This window comes from Melanerpes formicivorus, unplaced genomic scaffold (genome assembly GCF_026170545.1).
Source record: "Melanerpes formicivorus ecotype bairdi unplaced genomic scaffold, bMelFor1.0.p_v2 SCAF_17, whole genome shotgun sequence".
NCBI lineage: Eukaryota > Metazoa > Chordata > Aves > Piciformes > Picidae > Melanerpes > Melanerpes formicivorus.
In genome coordinates, this window is record NW_027142369.1 from 11302678 (window position 1) to 11326610 (window position 23933).

Here is a 23933-nt window from a genome sequence, read left to right on the forward strand (position 1 = left end):
GGGAATTTCATTGTTGAATAATTATCTCTAATCCCAAGCGTCCACTGTATACATACAGCTAAACTCAGGAGTCTGCACTGATGCCTCATTTCAGAAATTGCAAGGTTAAAAGTGAATATTTTAAAACGTTAAAACAAAACTCACAATTCCAACTGCCTGAAAAAGTGAACCATCATGTTCCATTTTTCGTTTTCTCTGAGCATTATGCAAAGCTAGCATCTTTGGATTTAGTTCTTCATCCATTGCAGTAGATCTAAGGAAAATTGATTCAGGCTGTTAAGATGTTTTTACTATGCTCAAGCCACTCTTCTTTTGTGGATACTTATACACAATATCACAGAACTGAAATTATGAGCTATATTACTTTTCTTTCATATTTGATTCATTTCAACAATTGTTGTCTACAACTACAGCACATGTTAGCTTTTAATATCTTGCCGTGAAGCTTAGAATGAGTTACGACAATTTTTAAGGTCTGCAGAAAAAAAAAAAGCCTAACAGTTCAGCAATTCACTTTCAACAGGAAGGAGGAAGCGAAGGGTGAGGAAAATATTCTGAATATTTCTATGTAGAGATGAATCTTTTATGTATCAAAAGGCTGAAGTCTGACTTTGTGGAGCTTTCTGTCGTAAGCATTTACTACATATGCCACAGTCCATCATTACAAGTTAGGGCTCATTTTAAAAGCAACAAACAGAGTCTATAGTTGCCTCTTACCTCATAACTACATAAGCAAGAAAAGCCCCAGAAATACTGTGGAGGTGTAACGACTTGTAAACTGCCTACTGCATTCTTTTAGAAAGGCTTCGTGTTTGCATACAGTAACTGTCTATTACCCAAGATGTTTATGTAACAGCTACTGTGAAATTAACTTTATAGAAGCTTACTATAAAAACAAAACATGAAAAAACACCAATCATATTTGAAATGTCAAAATTTAAATGTAGCCATTTTTAATCTGAAGTAGAACGCTGAAGACAACATGGGCAGTACTTAGGTGTATTATATCTAATTCTTGAACAGATACTAGGGCTTAAGCTACACTTTTGAAATACCTTTTATTCAGAGTGACTGTTAGCAAACTGGGTGCTCCTGGACAAGATTTTTCCGTCTGATCCAATGTTCCTTTTGCTGCTCTGACTGGAGATGCAGTTCGACTCCTGTTCCCACTGTAAGGTGATGCTGGGGCACTACTCGTTTCATTGACTACATGGACAGGAGATGAAGGAACGATTAGCATCTTCACATCCTCCACTTGTTCTGTGGCTGGCTTTATTTCATCAGCAGTACTTGATGGTGTCTGAGTCTGCTGAAATATGGTAATGGTGGTTGCATTCTGGGAGCTGGAAGAACTGCTTTCCAGTGGAGAGAGCTGATCAAAGGATCGCAACTGGAAGTCATCATCCATTGGGATGTAAGGAGCCAACATCTCCAAATCTAAATCAGTTTCCTAGAAAAGAGGTGAAAGTGGTAAATAGGTAAGAACATCTGAGCTACAACATCAGGGTTTCATTGAGGCTCTTCCTTTTATCAATTGCTACAGATTTTTTTTGCCATTTATTTTAATAAAAATAGTACATAGAATAGGAAGGAGCTTGCTGAAGGCATTAAGAGAAACACACTGAGAATAAATAGTAAGATGACAGAATTAATTTAGCACACATTACCTGAGTAGAAAATGGATTTTTTGCTTCTGTATCTATTGCAAATAGTTTTTCCACTAATTCCAGTTTGAATTCATTAGCCATATCATTATCCACATCAAAGCAGTAGTCATTGGGACTACTGGGCTGTGAAAACATCAAATGCATTTTTAAGTTTCTGTCATTACATCATTCTGCATTGTGTGTACAGATTCTCTGAAGTGTCCTACGTAAAAGCTAATTCCAAGCTACAGTTGCACAAAATTGAAATAGGAAAGGAAAATACCTTTGTCAGTACACATTCCTATCTACCCCACTGGGGAAGCACCCAATTAGTTGGACCTTTACTGTGATTTATGTCAACTAATTTGCTGTTTAGAAGTTGTCTCTGAACCATTTTTAATACAAAGACCAATCCCAAGCTCTTCTAATTTCTAGCATACATTTACAAGACTCTGGTGAAAAGATAGTTCTCAATATGAAAATTTATCTTTCTCCTTAGATCATGACCTGAGCTTAAGTCACAACATAGAAAATTTTCATTCCCTGTCTCAGCTGTATCCTTAACCAGATTCGCTCCACAAGCTCCAACAGCAGCACATACATTTTAATGACATCATATCCAAATTACGTAACTAACCTCAGGTGAACTTTGGCTGGTGCTTGCATCAGAAGGGCTGGTTGGTTGCTCTTGCACCTGAGGCATGGTAAAAGAAAGTTCGAGTGGCTCTGTGTTTGGCTCCAGCTTTGATACAACTTCTCTATTGAGTGCAGGATCAGCATTGCTACGAAGTGGCTTTGTAGTTTCAGAGGCAGGTAGTGGGGACATTGCCATATTTATATTCTGCAATTTCTCACTGGATGAGGGGAGCATTACATCGTTATACAAAGGAACTTCATCACATTGTTGTTCATCAGACTCTATAAAAATTAAAAGAAATCATCAACCTAAGTAACAATACTCTGCATGTCTATGGACCTCATTAAATTTAAACAGCACAGTTCACTGTTACAGTGGGCAAGTTACACTGGGAGGTTATTTTTCAAACTGTACTGTAAAATACTAACTACCAATTATCAGGCTAATTCAAATGCTCACCCACCATTACTGCTGAAATCTAGAGAGATAATTGTGTCTCCTGCAGCTGGGGCCAGCACAGTTAAAGCATCTGGTTCCTGTTTAAGTTTTTCAAATAGGTTGTTGGTATCATCCAGGTCATCTTTGCTGAATATTTTGGTCATTTTCATATCAGGAGACTCCACTGGTTTCAGCATACACTCAGTTTGTCCAAGGGAAAAAATTAAGTCCTTCTGAACAATTCCACTGTCAGACAGAGAGGAAGATGACTTAAATACAGCTAGAAGGAGTAAATTCAGGCTTAACAGTTTTCTAAGTTGGAAAATGAAGAAGGAAAAAAACCAAACAACCCAAAAACCAACCAAACAACAGAAACAAATCACCCAGAACTACCACCCCCCACCCCCCCCCAATATTATCAGGATAGGAACTTAATATTTTCCCCCCCTTACTCATTCTTCCTCAAATTTAAGAGGCAATGCACCACCAATTGTGGTGCCATAAAAAAAAAAAAAGAAAAAAAGAAAAACACAAAACCAAAACAAAGCAAAAACCAAAACCACACCAAAAAACCCAAACCAAAACCTCAAACCAACCAAACAAAATACCAACAGCAAAACACCTGAACCCATGCTTTTCTGAAAGTATTGAGAAAGTAATGAAAAAATTAAGTTCAGTTATTTCCTAGAACACTTTTATCTAAATGAATGAGCAATATGTTGGTAGGTAGGTGCTGGTTCATTCACTGGAGTTTTTCAAAATTAACTGAGGGTTATTGTACAACTGCAGCAAAAAACAGCCAACAGTCTGCCTCCAGCTGAAGCTTTCAATTAAAAGAAGGCTTCTAAGGAAGAAAAAAAATAATAAATGGGATTAAGAAAGACACCATTACTGCTGCTCTGGCTCCATGACTAGAGGTTATTAGTGAAATTAACTGCTCCAGATTAGTAAATGCAAAGATTAGTAAGGTGTCTGGAGCACACACACATTCCCAAATGCTTCCATCATGGGAGGTACAGAAGAGGCTGGCCCTGCGCTCATTTGCCTGCAGAGTTCTTCACTAGATCAAAAAAACTTGGTTTTACATACAATTCCTAACACTCATATTATTCTAACCAAAATGTAACGAGTAGTAATATCATCATATAGTCAACAGAGGATCAAGCTCTCAAACTTGAACAAAAGCTGCAATGCCATTAAAAACTGACTTTGTCTTCAATAAAAATGATGTCAAATAACAGCAACACCCACACTACTTACCTCAACACATAGTTTACACATACTATGCACTGTGGCTGAGAATTCTTAGTGTTGTATATAACAGTTGCTTGAGTTTCAACCCAGACATAGCCACCTTGTTTAGCGAGCATTCTGTACTGTCCTGTTGTCACCTGCCCTTTTGTGAACACTAAAAGCAGAAAGGACACCAGTTTTAACTACAGGCAGAAAAAAAATGAAACCATTTCAGACAAGTATTTACTGCAGATTCATATCTGCCACTGAAAATTCTGCTGCTGCTTTCCCACAGTATTCTATCTCCTTTCTTGCAGTTGGAGAGCTTAAAATACATTTTTTCAACTTACTGTCATGGTGTGTTTTGGTCAGATGATCAGAATCCAGTGCATGATAGTACTCATAAATAGAGCGACCCAGGAGCTCCTCTGGCTCATACCCCATCAACTCTGTAATTCTTAAAAACAAGGGGAAAAACTGCTGAGTAAATGCAGACATGGACTAGCACAAATACCAGAGTATTTGGATACTTGCACATCTAGAAAAATCTTGAGTCACTTCCATACACATTTACAGCAATCCTGGTTTACTGGGATTTTTCATTTTGGAAATAAACTGCTATTTTTGCGCTTCTTTAAAAGACGCATTTCAGCAGATATAAATATTCAATGAGAAGTAAAATCTTATAAATCATGGCCTAAGGTAGACCGGATTAAGCAAATTACTGCAACTAAGAGAAATAAGGAATCAGATTTATTCCTCTCACTAAAGCCCTCTCAGCTTTTACAAAAACAGTATTTTCTTCAGCCCTTAGAGGGCAGTGCTAACCCGGGGAACACATTTATTTTGGCCTATTCCACATCCAGAATGTGACCAAATAAGTACTGCTTATGAGACACCAGACTAGAAAGGTAGTTAGTGTAGAGGACAGAAAATAACCTGTACTAACATCAATTTGCACTTAACTGCAGTATCTAATTAGAAGTTTGGTTTTGTTATAAAGAAAAGGAAATAGGTAGCAACAAAGCCAAAAAAACACCCAAACAAAAACACCCAGCAAACAACAACAAAAAAACACCCACTCCAAACAAAACCACAAACACCAAACCCACCACCAAAAAACAAACCACCAACAAAAACACATACACCAAAAAACAAACAACCCAAGCAACAACAAAACCCCAAACAGCTCAAACCAATGATTTCTTTCACTTCTGTTTTTCAACTTTGGAAAGCTGTGTTTCCAGAGGGTGGTAAGAGCTGTGTAACATATGTGAGTACTTCATCAATTTACACCCGAACACAAACTCTGATTATCAATAGCAGATATACTGCATTAAAATTATAGCTGAACTATTTGGTGGCTTTTTTAGGACTGGAGAAAGCAGACACTGAGGAAGGGACAGGGGGAAATGGTTGCAACAAAATAGTTCTGACAAGTATTACACACTTTCTCTACAGTCAGTAGAAGGCACTACCATCTTTGACAAATTTGAACTCCTTCCTGTTTGTTCAGTAACTGGTAGAATCTTCCATTTCAATTTAACTGCTGCCACTAAACTAGAGACCAGTCTGAACAAGCAGTTAACTGCAGGCTAAGGATTTATTCCCAAGTAATAACCTTGCATCCTCCTTAGATTTAAAATTTTGGCTTTGAAATAAGGCATCGTGATCTGTTAGTAAGAGGGAAAGTATCCCACTGATCCATTGTGCAGATGAATCAGGTTAATGAGTTAAGAATACGTAAGTGTTTAAGGTCAACATTAGCCAACATGTTCCAACCCTGCAAATCCTTCACACAAGTTCTTTTTTGAAGTATGAAATATATATTACCTTTACAGTACAAAATATGTATTACCTTTCATCGCAATAGGAAAATTTCATATCAAGACTGTGACGACTGAGGAATGTTTTACTGTCCAAAGGGACCTCGATGTTTGATGGATGAGGAATAGGTTCACAGATCAACACCAGACATGTCATGGGAGGCTTTTTGTAGCCACAGTGAGTTTGATTACCGCATGTGTCATACACACGAATGTGTCCAGTGCAGTGGAGTACCTACCAGAAAGTTGTATTGTAAACAAAGGCTGGGTTCTTGTCTGTCAGACAACACAACAGCATTTTCATTGGCACACCCAGAGCAAAGTTCTCCCCCTCCCCACTCCTTGATGTGATAGTAACAGGAAGGCAGAGCTGCTTTCAGATAGATGGCTAAAGGTGAGCAGCAGTTCTCCTCATGCCACACAGACTGCAATGAGTACAAAGACTGCCAACTCTTTCCTTTTGGGCACTGGCTGAAGCAGCATCAGACATTACTGCGTCTCTGTTAACTTCCTCCAAAGTCACATGAGTGCTGACACTGATAAGCAATTGCCTCAGCAAAAGGTATCTTACTATTTAAATTTGAAAGTTATGGTAATAGTAGCAACCTCCATTTTAGGTATTCTGATCGCTAACATCACTGCTGCAAACATATTCCTCAAGAGACAAGAAGTTTTGCATTTTGTGCTGTTACTTTTGTTTGTTTTAACCATTCTGAAGTAGGAATTGTTCACTGCAGTAAAGATAGATGTTTGATCCAGAATAAGTTATAAAACAGAATTGTGAGCCATAATACTACTCAATATAGCAAAAGGTTACTTTTTGTCCAGAGGAGAAAATGCATTCACTGCAGAAAGTTACCAGGCTGTGCTTTTTGTTCCAACTGTTACAAAAGGGATAGCCAGCTGCATCAGAATGAATGGTATTCAAGTCCTTCAGAGAAACCTCAACTGTCACATTTACAGTGCTAACTCAAAAGAGATCAGGTATCAGCACAAGTAGTGTCAAGAACTTTTTTCCGAGAGGCAGCTTTATGCAAACAGACTTGCTAGAAATTGTAATTACTAAATAACTGACCTCCATCTGAAAATAGTTTCTCAAAACACTTAATGAATTCTCTAATTTTAAAACATTGTTTCAGTAACCTCTGTTATTTACTCAGCATTACAATTCAGCATATTGAAGCATAATCAGTTAAGTACGTAGTGTAACTCAAGCTTGTTACATTAAGTAAAAATGTTGAAATACACTGTTATGACATTTGAATAGGAGGCTGTCAAACTATAGAAAATATCCCTTTGTGTTAATTACCTTCCACGTAGCAGACTTTATATTCACTGTTCTCCCCCTGCTAGTCAGCGTGCACTTCATTCTGAGAAAGAAGCTGCGCTCTGTGTTCTGCTCTTTGCCCTTTTTCACAGGACCTAATAAAGGCAAACAGTAAAGCAATTCTTAAGCTCTCGGATCATTTTCCAAAGGTATAAAAAAAGTTGGAGAACTCCAAGATGAGGGGAAGACCCAAAAATTCTTTAAAGAGAGAAACCTAACAGCACTTTATGATAACCACTTCTCAGAATGAGTTCTACCATGAGGCAGAAACGTGAAGTTTTGACGTTTTAAGATTGGTGTATTTGCAGCCAAATTCACTCTCCTAGATTTCAGGGGAAAAGGAGCAGGGAGAAAGAAAGGCTGATTGACTATTTAATAGATTTTGAAAATTTGAGAGAAGACAAGAAAAGCAAGAGCAGAATAAGAAGCTGTTGAGCTGGTTTCCACTGAAATGCACCAATAACTCACTGGGTAAGAGGCCTACGGCTCTTCAGGACTGCAGTGATTTTTAGATTTTCAATTCAGAATTAACAACTCAGTTGTTAATATTCATCTAAATAGTTCCATAGTGATTTACACTCTTAAACAGGGACTGAGTTTTTAAACACATTATTAGCATTCTTGGGAGGGAGGGGGAAGTAAAGAGATTCTAATATGAATCTTAGGGGCACTGATTTTTTATCTTTACTTGCCAACAGCAAGCTTTAAGTTGAGAGTTTTGCCTTCACAGGGGAGACCTTTTCAGAGTTGATTACTAGCTCAGCTGTTCTGGGCAAAGAAATTGCAAACTGATCCGATCAGGAGAGCTGCAAGCAGCTCACTGTGTGCGGAAGGAGGAAATGAAGCACCTAGGATAAGGAGCAGTGGAAGAACAAGTTTGCCAAAGTGTGCTAAGGAGTGAGGACCAAAAAATGGCAGAGGGTGGAACTCTAGAGCACATGAGCTTACTTCTGATACATGTGTATACAATAATATGCTCTCAGCCTCCACAGACAAGAGTAGCTATGAAATTTTTCGTGGTGGCTCACACTGCAGCTACTAGTTTGACAAAGTTCATTAGAAATACATGAAAGTCCCTGTGCTGTAGTGCCTGCTGCTTCTAGCACAGGAAAAGACTAATGGGGACAAGCCTACTTTATGTCACATCAAAATATCCTTGATAAAGGAAGGGGTGGGGGAGGGGAAGAAAATAAAGCAAAGTTCAGAGAAGCACCCAAAACTTATCTAACTCAGTACATTTTGGAAAGAGTTAAAGCAATCTAGAAATTAGTATTTGAAGAGCACACAATATTAGTGTTACCAAATCCTGATGCTCAAGACTCCGCTTTAAAAAGCAGCTGTAAGAGATGGAGCAACTTTGCCAAGTCTGGTTCAGCACTGGACATTAGTTTTTAATTTTTCAAGGCTGGTGATTGTAAAAGCAACTTCTTAAAATCAGAACGCACTTCAGTTCCTGCCAGTCACAATTATACTCATTTGCACCTGTACGATCCCAAAGGGGAGTATTTAATACTCAATTCAGTAATTCCACTGATGTAAGAGCTGCAGTAGAATATAACCTGGGAATGTTAATAAATATAAAAAAGTACTACTATTACTGTAATTTAGGCACTTGTCTTCCAACTTCAATTGAAAACCAGATTTTGTAATAATGCTTTTCAGACATCTTATTCCAGTCTGGTCAATTTAGACACCCTGGAGCCGGTTTCCATGAAACTCAGTAACACAACATTCTTAAGAATAAGCTTTTGCACAAGACCAGCTTTTTGACGCTGCTGGAGTGAAGCTGTTGCCTCACCCCAGAAGCACTGCTGTATTCCAGAACGGGGTAGGGGAAAGTCTAGCCGAGCCTAGCCTTAGGAACAAACCTCAATACTGACGGCCGACAGCTTTAGAAAATGCTTACAAAATCAAAATTGGGGCACTTAAAGCTGTGGTATCTTATCATATCCCTTCCACTGAATTAAACAGAATGACAACAAAGACGACTTCTGATTTATAATGCTACATGAAAGCAGAGGTCAGGCTTGGTCATTTACCCTTATCTAGATTCAGATATAACTCTTTTTTTATTAAGTAGAAATTAGAGAGGTTGGATTTTAGACTTCTAACAGCTGTGTAAAGCAGATTTGTTTGGAGGCATGCAGGCTGCCAAGTCTTCATAGTCATTACAAATCTTTAGAAGACATACAAGCAGAAGTCCAAAGGCATTTGTTAAATTCAAAAGCATACAGAACATGTGAACACAGTGTTCTGCTCCCTTGGATGGAGAAGAGTTAGAAATCTGTGAAATTATACCAATTTCATGAAGCAATTAAAAAGGTACAGAGGAACATCAATCAATCCCAAAGTCCTTTTAGGGGCTGTCCAAGTATTCCATATAGCATCTTTTTTGTGTCTTAAGTAAATGACAACAGATTTATGGAAGAAAGCATTTGCTTTTAAGTTGCCCTGTAAAGACAAACTCAGACCAAGACAAATGCACCAGTTTGATCTTAAGCAATTGCTATGGAAGCATATGGAATAATTCTTGTTCAAACCTAGCTCTAATTTTATTCTAGTAAGCACACCAATTCTTTCATGCTTCAATAACTCCTTTCTATTAATTGATTTTGTTTTAGGTTAAAGAGTACTAACAAAGTCTTTTCTCTCCTACAGTCACAGTATTGGCAAAACTTGCTCGTTATTTCTGTTGTTAGTATCTCTGAACAAGATGTATTTTGAGATTTAAGCAGCAGAACATAGTAGTTTGCTCTCTCAACACCTTTTTCTGGCAGATATCCAACTGTATTAATGCCAACAAGAACTATCCGTAAGTAAGTTAAACCCATTTTTTTCTTCTCACCATTTCTGTGTGTAAGCATTTCTCTCAGCTCTTCATGGTCACATGGATGAGTGAAATCAAACACACTGTGCCCCGTCAACTCAAACTGTAGGAAATAAGAGGTACAGGGGTGTCTAACTTAGTATTTTAAAAAGTAACAACTTTTACAGATCTGAAAGAGGCTTAGGAAATATCAGTGTTTCACCTGAGTGAGTCCCATACACTTGTTCACGTTTTCAGACATGTAAATCATGTCCCCATCTTCAGACAGAACCATGACAAATCCATCCAGAGCTTTCAAGTAGAAACAGTTCAGTTCCTTCTCCATTTTGGCTTCTGTCTCCAGCTCACCTAAAAGCAGCCACACATTTTCATTTAAGTAAACATCAGCCATTCTTCACTTACCATCAGGAATGGCTTCTGGTACCAATCTGCAAGGAGTTAACCTTGCAGGACTGTTCAAAGCCAGTATAACTCACTTAGGTAAGTGAGCAATTACATTCTTCAAGCTCTTAGAAATGGTATCACAAGTAAAAATTAAAAAATAAATAAATAAATAAAAAATCAGTGAGGTTAACACACTCTGCTTTAATGCACAAACCATCCACCTCCAGGGAAAGTCTACATGGCAAAAATACGACCATTTATCTCAAAAAGGCATTACAAACTTTTCTTAGGGTATTCCTAGGAGTCATTTTGGTACAGCTACCAAAGTTACTCCTCTGTATGGTGTAAGTAAGCATGCATGAGTACAAACCAGTACAGCATCCATGGCATGTGATGCAGATATAGGTTCATAAGCTAACTGAGATACTCCTGTAATTGCATGGGTAGACATGACTGCAGAGTTAACTTGATCTCCAGTGGAGTATAAATGACAAAAAAAAAAAAACCCCAAAACAACAATGCAAAACCCAAACAAAACCACCTCCTTGCAGTTTCCATTAAGTAGAAACACCTACAGTTAGCTAAGTCAGCCCTGCACCTATAGTTTAGTAAAGCACAGTTTTAACAACCAACTCCAAATGAAAGAAATTAACTTTGGGAGAAGGGTCAAATAGCTGAGACTGAAAATAGCACTACAGCTGTGATGGGCCATCTAGGATCACCAGAACAGAAAGGGATAAACAAAGTTCATTGAACAGTGGCCCTATTTTTCCTGTGCCACCACCAATTGCCTATATCTACATCTTCCACCTTGACATAGAAAGGACGCAGCTATTAGTGTATTTAACTGCTGACAGGTTTGAGAAATAGCTTCCTCCTCAACATACCACCAGCCCCTTCTCCAGATTCTGCTCTGTTACTCACTTACCAGCATCCAGCAGCTTTCTCATGCGCAAGTAGCTGATGGTCAGCCTCATAATGGATGCCTTGTCCAGGTGCGCACTGACGGTGTGGGGCAGGGGCAGCTGATGAGCTAGCTCATAGAACACTTCTGATTCCTTGCTCCTTCGGCACCGTGCTGCATCTCTTGACTTCTCTTTTCTGCGCTCTGAGCTAATCCTATATAAACAAAGTTTGGGGTTAATAGAGGAAGCAGAGTTGTCTGTGCAAGTTTATTTTAAAACCAAGCTACCCAGCAGCTAATTAACCAGTTATCAAAGTTGAGTAATTTTAAATCTCAGTTTAAAAGTGTAAATGTCATTCTGTGTACAGAGTTCTGCTGTGGATGGGCTCTGCCAGAACTTAATTCAAACCCATGAGTTTTTCAACAAGATTAGTTCTTCAGAGTATGTAGATACTTGGAACTGTTGCCTTGACTGCTGCCTGTCTAGCCTCCAAATACTGTTTCCTCCCTCTTTCCTAACTCCTTAAATCCAGTCAAAATGCTACAACATAAGTTACTCCCAGCTTGATGCTCCATTTAGTATTATGTACACTCTCCAAGTTCTTCCCTTCTTACCATCCTTACAAAGCTCACCTAATGGGTCAGATAAGCAAGGATATCAATTTAGCATGAGATGTTCTGCTTATCAAGTGATTCAGAAAGCCTCTCTCCTATCTCCCTTTTTCTATTATAGCCCTTTCTATAGTCTCCCCTACCCTGGAAAACTACAGCTGTTAAGTTGCTGTGTTCTCCTTCTACTGCCTCTGATCTACCCATCTTCCTGAGACATATGAAAAAGAGTAGCTCACTAAGAACAAGCACCAAAACAACCAAGACACTTCACTGGCCAGCAACATGTATTCCTTGGACTCCCTTTTCCCAGTACCCAGCCAAATTCATGTTTGTTTCATGATCTGTCATGTAAGGCTTGGACTAAGTATTTTGAGATGGGAGCTCCAAATTTTTCTTACATTTGAACAAAACCTCAATGCTGCTGTGATCCCCAAGGACATTATGCCACTGCAGTTAAATATGCTTTTATTTCTAGATGGACAATACAAAAGGATATGGCATTATTGTCCATTTTCCTTTTTATAAAATTTGTCCTCTGAAGGCACCCTATCTTCATATGGACACCCCCAAGATACAAAACAAAGTTCCACTGATTTGTAGGATCCTCTTTTTGCCATTGACTTCCATGAAAGCTGTAAGATAAGCATATGCCTAGAAACACTGCTTTTATAATTCAAAGCTGCATGCCTTTTGGTGTTATCATAAAGAGAGTAAGTGTCACTAGTTGGAAACACAGAAAATAAGCCACTGCACTATTTACTACCAACAATTTAGGAATTATTTGTTTCAAATTTCACTAGACTTCAAAGTCACATACTACCACTGCCAAATCCACGTTACTAAGTCTGCCCATGTATGCAAAGGCTTTCTTAAATTAGCACACATCTTGTGAGAGGTGCCACAAATGACAGAGGCAAATGATTCGTGAGCTGATACTGCCTAGGAAATAATGAACCAAATTCAATGTAAGCAGTCAGATGCATACCCAAAAGAAACGTTTTCAGTCCTTCCCCTGATGTGCCACCCACAACAATGAAAAACCTGCTTAGTTTGTGCAGAAACACACAAGAGACAATACTACTAACTCTGTCACTGGAAGCATGAATGCCTTGAAACACAAAAGTTTGACAAGCTGGTTTGTAAGCCATCGGAATCTCTTCTAAAGTTACTTTTTTTCCAGCTTCATAAAAGCATATGGCATTCTCAGCCATACTCAACCACATCATCCTCTCTTCCTACTCCCTGCCACTGCCAGGAGAAAGAAGCACTACAAACTTGATTTTCAGAATCATTAAGTTCTCCTTTGATGACAAAATCAGGCTATTAGATCACAAATACTATTCCTATGTAATGAGAAACATTAATAAATCTTTGGAAAACTAACTTATGGTCATGACTCCAGACATACAACAGTTCTATTGGTTTCTGTGAATGTAAGTTCATGTTCCTCAGAACAGTAGCCTAAAATATGTGATACTTCCAATCTTGCAGATTTCTTCACATTCAATTTCCTCAAGACAAGAGATGTTCCTGCTCTAGTATTGGATACCTTGGTCTGAGAAGCTTGAGGGTCCTGACATACAGGTGTATCTGTAAACAGCCATTACAAGAAATCTGACCTTTAACAATACCAACAAAAAATTTTTGCTATATAACATGATTAACTTTTTTTTTTACTGAAGACAGGCCTAAAGTAGCTTTTCTCTTGGTGGAAAACTAAAGGTGGAAGTGAAAAAAGCCACCTGCATTCTCTTTTTCCTCTTTCTTGAACCTCACATTTCACTGACAAAAGGTAACACTAGTAATTATGCTGCCTTAGACTCACCTTTGTAGCTCTGTTTTTTCTTTCTTATCTATTCATTCAAGACCCCTTCAGCTGCAGAAAATTCATCCTACAGAGAAACTCAAGGGACAATTACTGGAAGTAATTGGCTTCCATCTGCCCAGATACCTGCAGTTTTGCCACAGCTTCCTTTTCAACAACAGACACTTTAAAGTTAAACTCCCCATGCTTTGGAAATAATGCTGCGCACTTCAAGCCTACAAGTTTGTCAGGCTTGTATGAATCACAAAGGGCATGTAGAGAAGGACAAAGCAAGAGATGAAAATAGATGCCAACCTCACAAGTTGTCATTTTAGCCCTTTCCCTTCCACTTTCTTTTTGAAAGCATAATGTTCTTGAAAAATATTTCAGCCAGTTTTTAGGTTTTCACTTAGCAGCAAACTTCAATATGAACAGTCAACACTTCTCACAATCATTGAATTACTAATTACCAACTGAAACACTGCTCATACTGACCTCATAGTGCTTCTGTTAAAAATTAATCCCAGAGTATGGGAATCAAGTGCTGCCTGCTGGAGTGGTGCCTGACTGTGATGGGCAAAGCTCAATGGAAAGTGCAATGCTAGTACCAACTGGTGCTGTCCAAGCAGCAGTCTCCTCTCCCTCTTACTAGGTACTTCCTTTCTAGAAAGGCTACTGCTATTGATAGGTATTTAAACTATACAGCACAACCACTTGCTATTTTTAGCTGCTGTTTAAAACTAAGCTGTAACCCATCTGAGTAAAACCCAGCAATTTAAATAGGAAGATTAACTACCAGCTTCAAAGAGCATTTCTTTAATGGATCAAATTAATAGGGAAAAGGTCTTTCACAAATGAGGTTTAATTACCAAGTGAAGTCAGAGTTGCTTCAACATTGGATGCCATCAGATTTAAAAAGGCAAAAAAATCCTTTACTGTTGCAACTACTCTAAGCTTTGTGACTTACAGTTGCATAAAGTAAATGAAAAAACACACAATCAGCATGTGTAGCTGCCCACAAATTTCTTTGTAGTGAATTGAAGGATGTTAAAATTCCGCTAAAGTGAGCTCTCTCAACTAGGGAGGACAAAAGAAACAAAAGGAAACTCAAGGAAGATGACTTTAAACAGCAAGATGTGAACCACCACAACTTCTGCTTAAATAAATTGCGTCATTTAAGAGAGATTTTTCAGAACTGCCCCTGTGCAAAACTGTGGTCTTCACAACAGAAATACCATTCTGTAGGGATACTGGGAACCTGAGCTTCATGGAAAAAAACCAACAAAACCCAAACTTAAGTAAAGCTGTATTGCAATATCCTGCTATCAGTCTTGCACAAAAGCCACCTAAAGCTCAAGAAGAAATTCTCAGCTGAACAGTGGATTATACATGCAATGCAAGTATCAGAAATGCCAATGCGAGACAGGAAATTACATGCATTTTTAGGTATGATGATTCCCTTCAACATTTCAGTGCCAGACATTAATTTCCATTTTGTGTTTCCACCACAGGAATACAGAAGCACAGAGCAATCCAAAGCAGGTTATGCATCACAGCTCACAGAAAGCAATGTTGTGCTGACAGTTTTAAACCCAACACTAGACACTTTTTATATGCAAAAGATGTTTGCAAGCAATAGCTGAATAAATATCTGAGTTCCATAAGACACTCGTGTAGAGACTCCAAACAAAAATGTATTTCACCACGAGTATTCACTGCAGCTGAAATAAGAACTTAGCTGAAGGATACTACCCAGGATCACACTCACTGCTCCAAATCAAAAAGGCTTTAAAATACAGCAAGGCGAATACAAACGAAGTTCTACAGCAAACAATGATTCGTGCAACAGCCTTCAGAACAAAGCACGCCACCAGCAATCCAATCCCATGCACACCAGTTGCAGATGTTAACAGGGCCTCTCGATTGAGGTGCACAACTCCTGTCATTATGGTCAGAGCTTTCTCAAAGCATCTGCTCTTCCCCCTGTCATCCTAAAAGTCCCCTTCACCCACCACTGCATATTCTACAAATGATTCCCTCCCAGTTGTCTAAGTAGAGCCCACAGCTGTCATCTCATTGAGCACAGAACTGATCAACAGCCACATTTAAAGCTGACTTTTTTTCCCCCCCCCAATGGATTAACACCATCAGTAAGTGACTAATTTCAATTAACAATTACTAGATTATAAATGGTCAATGGACGTGCCATGACAACTGTCTACTTCAAGCTTTTTTAATCACCACTCTTAAAATTTCATACTCTGTACCCAATGTTACATTAAATACAGGAAATCAGGGGCTTTCCTGTATACTGTTCAACTGCTGTTACCTATTTTCTAGCATTTCTCCCATTCTAACTTAATGTTTCTTTAATCAGGTAGATTTTGGCCTATAGGCATTTTCAAATCCCACATAAAATAGCTGTTATGCATCTCCTAATGTAGGCTCATCTTTGATCCAGGTTTCGAGAATATTCTAAAAATATTGTGTGCATCTTCTGAGAGCAATTCACTGTTTTCTCCTTAGAATTGTACTCTACAGTCATGTGGGTTTATGTGTGTCATGGTATCTGTTCTTAAACAGTTTCATAGAAGGATACCATGTGGAAACAATATAATCCAAATTAATAATGTGCCTAAAATCTGTTAAAACCTCATTATTTAACTTTAACTAGTTTGCACTTCTGCCATTAATTCCCATCATCTGCCCATACAAGAGTCACACCCAATACTTCAATACTAGATAGAATATCCCCTCAGACTGAGAAATTACTATGGCAAATATCTGGCTTAGAAATGGAGTCACAAAGACACACTTGCTACAACATAGCTTCAATTTTTCCACATTAAGCTAAAAAAAGGATGTAGCTGTTACCATACAGTAATACATCAACAGTATATACCATAATTATGATACTGGAACTTAGCAAACCTGTAAGAGGCCTCATATTTAACTTTTCCAGTTGAACTCATTCCTGTTTGGTACAAAACTTGGTTGTCTTTTCACATCTAGCCTAAACCAGTTATTTCTGCCAGGACAGCTTTATGGGACTGAGGTGTAACTCCCAATTTGCAGCCATACTCCATCTGAACACCCCAGTCTCATTACACCAGTGTAACTTGCTGTGTTCAGTGGGACCATCTAAAGAGCTCAACCCAAAACATGCCCATGCTACCAGCTGCTCTCACCCACAGAACAGCACACCAAGAAAATATCAGCCAGATACAAGCTCACTTAAAAGGCACAGGCTGCGCAAGAGTATGTTACAACAGAGCTTCACGCTTTCAGTGGTGCTGGATACGCAGCCATTAGTTTCTCTTTACTGTTAGATCTGTATTTTCTCCAAGGCTGCTAGCAATGACACTTGGTGATTATTCTTCCACAGAAAGAAGTTGCAGACAAGCCCAGTGCCTAGCATGAAGAAACTAAGACAGTCTAAATCAACTTCCCTAAGGACAACTTTATATGAAAAATGGGCTTAAAATGTTAAGAGAATACTGTTCAAATTGCTATTTAAATATATGGTGAACTAATGATGCAAGCATTCTCAAAAAAAAAAAGCAAAAAACCCAAACCCAAAACACCAACCAACCACACAAAAAACCCCAGCAAACAAAAAACCAAAACCAACACCACAACCCACTCAAAACCCTCTGAAAAACCCCACCCAAAACCCAAAAGTCTCCTCTCATCTTCTCCATAGCATAAATGGAGAACCTGTCAGTTAGCCCCCTTATCCTCTTAAAATACTTATTAATTGATGTTGATCAACTAGCAGCAAGAAAGCTGTAGTGGTAACACCATCACATCCTCAGATGGTCCTGTACAAACACTGCCCAGAGTCGCTGGCTGCCCCAAAAGCCCCATTCCCTCTCACCTCCCAGCCCAGTAGTAACACACTTGTCTGGCCTGACCTGCAGCCTCGAGTGTTCATTGCTTAAGCAGACAAACCACAGAACAGGTTACAAGTAAGGGCAACTGGGTCCACCACAGTCAGTCCTGTGAGAGAACTCCAATCTTTGTACTTTAAAGATGAGAAAACCTGGGCAATGGGGTGGGCTGGAAAGGGGCCAGTGGACCAGCTTCAGCTCGTGTGCAAGTTTGAGGCTACTCATTTTAGGTGCCCAAACACTCCTCCCAGTGGTGGGGAAAAAGACATTTCAAGCCTGCATTCTCAATTATTGCAGAGTCTGAATTTTCAGGTAAATAGGCAGACTTCCCAGGAACTGTAATGTATTTGCAAATTCTCCACAAATTTTACCTTTTCCAAACTGGTCACGAGGGGTGCTTCTTCCTTCTACAGCTGCCTTACAGAATTAGTGCAATCTCTCAGCTACCAGTTCACAATGATATCAGTGTTACAGCTTTGCTTCTTCTTGTTTTCACATGATTTTAAGTATTATTGTGTTTTGTCATTATGGTAAATTCTGTTCACCAATTCTCCATATATTATAGTCTGTGAGGAAAATGCCAACGAAACCAAAAAAAACCTCCCACACAAATCTCATGTGTAAATCACAAGCATGTGATTTTCTAGAAGAAAGTCTTGCTCATTATGAATTAATGAACACCACAGCCCAGTAACTCAACTCAGGAAAAGAAGTCAGAAATTCCTTACAATACAAAAGATTTCAAAGAGATTTAACTACAGAAACAAGCGTAACATCCAAGCAGAGACAACACCTCTCTAAACTATTAAAATTTATTCCTTTGTCCATTGTCTTCTAACACAGCAATTTAAATCATTTTCTTTACATAAGGGTAGTTAATTTGACTACCACCAAAAAAAAAAAAATTACCAAAAACCTAACAAACTGACAGCAAGCAGGCAATTCAGACTGAACTAGCTGCAGCAGCACAAACATTGATGGAACACTGGAACCCACTGCCGTTTGCAAAACTATAGTGGGGAGAGCCAGCAAGAGAGCCCACTGAGCTAAGCATTAACTTACAAAGTAAAATCTTACTATCAAGACCACAAAGTCTATATAAACAGCCATTTTACAGACAGGTAAAGTAAGAGCCATCAGCAAAGCCTGAAACGCCTGAAACCATTACAGGACCACACTACCAGGACTGTCACTTGGATTTAGCCTTGGACTGACCTGAAACCCCAACTACCTCCCCATTTAGAAAGCATGACTAAGAAAGTAAAATCTTCCAAAACTGGTATTTCTAATTCAAAACATGGTGAAGTGTTTCTGCTGCATCTTGTTACACAATGGAACCCACTGATATTTTACCTTTCTATAGTAATTTACTGTTTTAAAATAACCACATGCATACAGTAACTGTTTGTAAGGAAATTCTACCTTCCCACCCCCCAACCATGTCATTTGGCTTTTCCCTAGAATACAGTGGGGGTTTGTTTGTGGTTGGGGTTTTTGTTTGTTTGGTTTGGGGGGTTCTTTTGTCTGTTTGTTTTGTTGTAGTTGTTTTGTTTTATTAACTGTGTTCTGTCCTTGAGGATGAAAGGCACATGGTAGTTAAATTGTGTTTATTATTCAATTGAGAGAGCTTGACATGAGCTTGACAGAACTAGCCACTAAGAGCTCTCTTCTTTTCAGCCCTTCTGCTTTTGCTTCTATCAAACTCAGAAAAAAAGATGCAAAATATACGCCCAAGATAGTTGTCAGTTAACAACATTTTACCTAGGACCTGGTCTATCTTCAAACAAGTGCAGACAGACTCTTGATAAAGTTACTCATTTCAGTCTAAATTGTGGCTTGAAAATATATAATTTATGTCATTGTATTCAGGTTTTCCAGAGTGGAAGCTGGACGTTTTCCCTCACTGCTCCCATCTAAGCCATCCCTTCACTCAACAAGGCCTTGGGCAGCCTGGTCTAGTTGAAGATGTCCCTGCTGACTGTGGGTAGGTTGGACCGGATGACCTTTGGAGGTCCCTTCTGGCCCAGACTATTCTGCGATCCATGTTCCTCAACTGCTTTCAGTTAACATAGTATTTTGTGATCAAAGGTTTTAAGAACTAAAGAAATCTGGAACAGAAGCGAGAGATCAAATTTTATTTTTCCTCATCAATAAAGAACAAACAGATCCATTAAGCAGTCAAAAAAAATTTTAAAAAAATGCTTAGAACAATAGCCAGGACAAAAAGCCTCCAGCAATGCCAGCACAACATTCAGTAGATTAAGGATACGCAAAGAAAAAGTCCTCGATGAAGGACTGAACACCAAATAGTCCCGTCCCTAGCTAAACCATGTAGAGCTTCTCATTTCTTTAGCTTAGTTAGCAGAGGCTGCAGTCTCTATATTCTATCTGGATTACTTAGTTGGAGCATGGTCCCATCTCTTTCAATGGATGTGAACAAGCATAAGGAAGTAAGCCTCCAGTAACACCCTTTCTAGGGTAACAGTCTTTACCATTCTCACTCAGAGCAGCATGAAGTTTAACACAAAAAAAAAAAAAAAACCAGGAACCTTGGCCTTGAATTCTTTTGCTTCTTGAAATGCAAGGATTTTCATAAAGTATCATCAGTCTGGTTTGTGCTTAAGGTTGCCAGTGAAATGACTTATTCTGGTAAGCAACATGGGTCATCTCTTTCTGGTAATACTTCCATGATTACTACAAACTGAATTGAAAAGGTTGAGTAAGTTACTTGGGAAAACCTTCCACTGTTGTAAATATAATACGACAGTTAAGTGCTGATTCATTTTCCTCAATGCTTCACTTGAACTTCAGTGTCCATTTTAATGTAGTGAGTTACAAGGTCTGTTGTAACATTTTTCCTCAAAATGAACAGCACACCAATTAAACAAAAGCTGCACAGTGTCCCTCCTAACAAACACAAACTTTATTATGTATTGGATTATCTTTCAGGAACAACCAATGGGTCATCTTGAGGCACCAGTTCTTCAGGGCCATGAGAGCCATTTCAAATGTCTGGGTACCAAAATATCTCAGCATTTTAAAAGGCTATAGTTGTACAAGGCCCAGTACTATCAGGATTCAATAGAAAGAAATGACAGATTATGTGTATGATGAAGCTCCTCTTTATCAACGCACTTACATCAAGATCTTGGACCAAACCCCCAGGCTGGTATGAACAGGCATAGCTTCAGCTGAGGGTATGGCTCCACATCAAAGAACTCTGCATTGTTTGTCACCTACATAAACTGTGTTTAAAATAATATACATGCAGGCATCTGTTCACTTGATTTCATGTTTCTAGTTATTTCAGAAGCTAATTTTCCTAGAGAGTTTTATTCTAAGCTAAATAAAAGACATCAATAGATGAAAAGCTTCATATCCAATAGTAATTTGGGAACCTGTATCTTTCCTGAATTTTCAATTATTACTTAAAGGTAAAAAGGGCTCACATTCTCTTCTGGGCCATTTTTGTGCGTCCCAATGTCATTCCCACTCGCCCCCAGGTATCTCCTATTTTGGAGCAGTACTCAGTGGAAAACTCATACTGCTACATGTTCTTCTGCCTACTCTAATGCAAAGAAGGTTTCTCAAAGAGGCTCAAAATGCTCAAATTTTCTTGAATTCAAAAGAGAAAGGGCTGTTATAACATGAAAAGATTAAGGTCCAAGTTCTTTTTATGCATTGCCTAGGTGTTTTTTTTGAGGCATGTAAACACCTGCCTATGTAACTGTGTGTGTGAAGATAAAAGCAGCATTTCAGATGATGACTTGTGATCTGGAACATTCCTTCCTTTTGGACATCAGTTTGCAACAAACGGGTTACTGCACCTTCTTGATAATGTTCTTGTAAGCTTTGTTTTTGTTTTGAAGCTGTTAGGTTGTTTTAAAGAATGCATCTTGTAAGAAGATTGGTATTTGCATCTCCTTGAAAGAGCAGTATCGTCAAGAAAATCTAGATGCTCTTGTACACCACCACTGAACCATGCCGTACTTCCCTCCTGGGTTTATTTAACAATGCACACTCTACAATCACAGAAGAATTATTTTGTTGGCAATATCATAGCACTGCGCTCTTCAAGAATAAATTGAGGTAACACTGCCAAATTCCCTCCTGCAGTACAAAAGAAAAAAAATAAAGAAACAAACAACCCCACCCCACCCCCCCCAGCAACTTAAATTAGCAGTTTCTATTATTCAATGCCCCCTTTAACACCAAAAATCTCATGCTAGCCTACTTTAGATCCAGACTTCTAACATAAATTGGTGCTATATTACTACTGAATGACATGAACATTCAAGAATTCAATCCATTGTGCTCCCATGCTCAGCAAGTCTTTAAGGCTTTCAGGTCAGAAGCACACCAAAAAGTCAACACACACAAACTTCAAAAGGGTTTGGGCTTACACTGCAGCACTGCTGATATTAATAATTTCCCCACACACACACTTCACTCATCAGCAATGCCCTGGAAACAGCCTTACAATTCAAGGATAGCAAGGAAGAAAGTCTACGGCTGTTTTCATAAGGTGCAGTGAAGGAAGCAAGCACCCAAAAGTAACTGCATGCTGCCTGAATTCTTACACATAATGCCAGGATAGTCTTCTCTGGCCTCTGTTTCAGAGGCAGTAAAACACAGCAAGCATTTATGTTTGGCAGCTTCTCCAGGCTTACAAAAAAATATACTTTACCATGATCTTCACCTAACCTAAATAAGCTCTTGATGGACATTTCTGAGATGAGAGAAACAAAACAGAAAATGGGAATGTCAATTAAACAAGTAAATAAAATGGATTATCCACTTCACACCTCCACCTTTAAACCAATAGTTTAGTTAATCACCAGACTTAAGTTGCTGCTAACAGTATGCAGATACATTTGTTCCTCACCTCCCCCAAATGGTCCAGAATGCACTTCCTGAGATACCAGAAAGGATGAGCATTTCTACAGAATGCAGAGTTGTTGAAAGTAATTGAAGTGCTTGAAATGAAAGCCTCTTACCATCCCATCACCCTGTTACAGACCACCTGACAACCTGAACCATCTATCATATCTACACTAAACCTCTCTAAGAATAGGCAGTTGCTGATATTTTAGGCATGCCTTCCAAGAGACTCAGACTGGAGACACTGTTTTAAAAGGGCAAAGCAAGCATGACCATAAACAAAACCAGAAATCCCTCCCGCTGCTTCCATCAATATACTGCAAATACTCAGACCATCACAGATTAAAGGAAACGAAATCACCAACAGGGCAAAATTGCAGAGAATAGCTTCAGTAGGCAAATCCTCCACAGCTATTCTGATTTTCAATGTCTTGGTAACAAGGAGGAAGGGCAGTATCACTATGCTCTTGCCTTCATCTTTAGCAAGCACTGGAAAGTAATTTCTGATCACTTCTGCTGAAGGAATTCAAAACTCTTTCATGTTTGGCAAGGAACAGGCAATATAGGGACTACCACAACGTAAGCCCTATGGCAAGGCAAACAATCCAGAAAGATCCAGAAAGCAGAAAACCCACTATTCTGTAAGACAGACACCACTTAGCCCTACCCATACCTGTGGGGAGACTTTACAAGAGATTTACTGAAAGACTTCTCTTCTTACAAAAGGTAGAGCAGTACAGTTAGAGTACATACAAAAGGGTTTTGTATTCACTTTCAGACTCTGGTAATGGTGGCTCAATTCCACCGGTACTGAAAGAAATTTACAAAGGGCAATGGCATGTACAACCCTAAAGACCTCACACAAGATTACAAAAAGACAGCAGTTACCCCTGCCCTTCAGAGCCAGCAGCACAGGACCCAGGCTTCTCATAGATTTTTGAGCTGGACCAGAGTGGCAAAGATCCAGCTGCAAAACACTGGTCTTTCAAATCATCCCCTAAGACACTAGTTTCAACTCCGAGAAACTAAAAAGCCGAAGTTTTTCTGCAAGGCACTTAACCTATCTGTAAGACTAAGATTAAGCATTCAAGAAATCATCTTAAATCCTTGCACTTCTCATTTATCACCCATCCATTAAAATAGGTATTTTACACTACAAGTAATCCAAGATTCTTTTTTTCTAGTGTATCTACCAGCCACTACCAATGTAACTAGCCTAAATGGCTCATTTACTTGAAATAGTGCAAGCATCACAGCACAGACCTGGGGAAAAACTTTTCATGGCATCAACCATCCACACACCAGAGTTTAAAATAAATATTGAGAAAAATCGGCATACTTCTCAACAAAAGCCCTAACTGAATCAAGGCAAACAAAGTTCCCAACAACGAGGTTTTACCCACTCCATGCACCAAGATAAACTCACTCCTTGTAGCAAGGAAAACCCAGGAGCACATGAAAGCGATACAAATACTCAACAATAGCTAAAACCAAGATAACTCAACACCTAATCATGTTGTTGAT

The 23933-nt window shown here is 38.8% G+C and overlaps 1 protein-coding gene and 1 long non-coding RNA gene across 4 annotated transcripts in view; one reads left to right on the forward strand and one right to left on the reverse strand.

Moving 5' to 3' along the window:
- The window catches only part of LOC137446391 (uncharacterized), a 31398-nt gene extending 10036 nt beyond the window's left edge, over positions 1-21362 (forward strand). The window contains exons 2-3 of the long non-coding RNA XR_010988640.1: positions 19398-19512; positions 20478-21362. This is a non-coding gene — a long non-coding RNA (uncharacterized lncRNA). The remainder of the gene's footprint in view (positions 1-19397; positions 19513-20477) is intronic.
- HIF1A (hypoxia inducible factor 1 subunit alpha) overlaps positions 1-23933 on the reverse strand; it is a 34987-nt gene that overhangs the window by 8340 nt on the left and 2714 nt on the right. Inside the window, exons 1-13 of one of the 3 annotated variants that reach the window (XM_068148940.1) lie at positions 11891-12164; positions 11247-11438; positions 10137-10282; positions 9953-10037; positions 7090-7202; positions 5813-6015; positions 4305-4411; positions 3982-4129; positions 2747-2967; positions 2284-2564; positions 1668-1790; positions 1056-1450; positions 145-253 (exon numbers count right to left, since the gene is read on the reverse strand). In XM_068148940.1, the coding sequence (XP_068005041.1) occupies positions 145-253; positions 1056-1450; positions 1668-1790; positions 2284-2564; positions 2747-2967; positions 3982-4129; positions 4305-4411; positions 5813-6015; positions 7090-7202; positions 9953-10037; positions 10137-10282; positions 11247-11438; positions 11891-12038 (2271 nt within the window). In that variant the 5' untranslated portion in view covers positions 12039-12164. Of the gene's footprint in view, positions 1-144; positions 254-1055; positions 1451-1667; positions 1791-2283; positions 2565-2746; positions 2968-3981; positions 4130-4304; positions 4412-5812; positions 6016-7089; positions 7203-9952; positions 10038-10136; positions 10283-11246; positions 11439-11890; positions 12165-23933 lie in introns of those variants that run through there. The other 2 variants (XM_068148939.1, XR_010988639.1) reach the window with 2 other exon arrangements.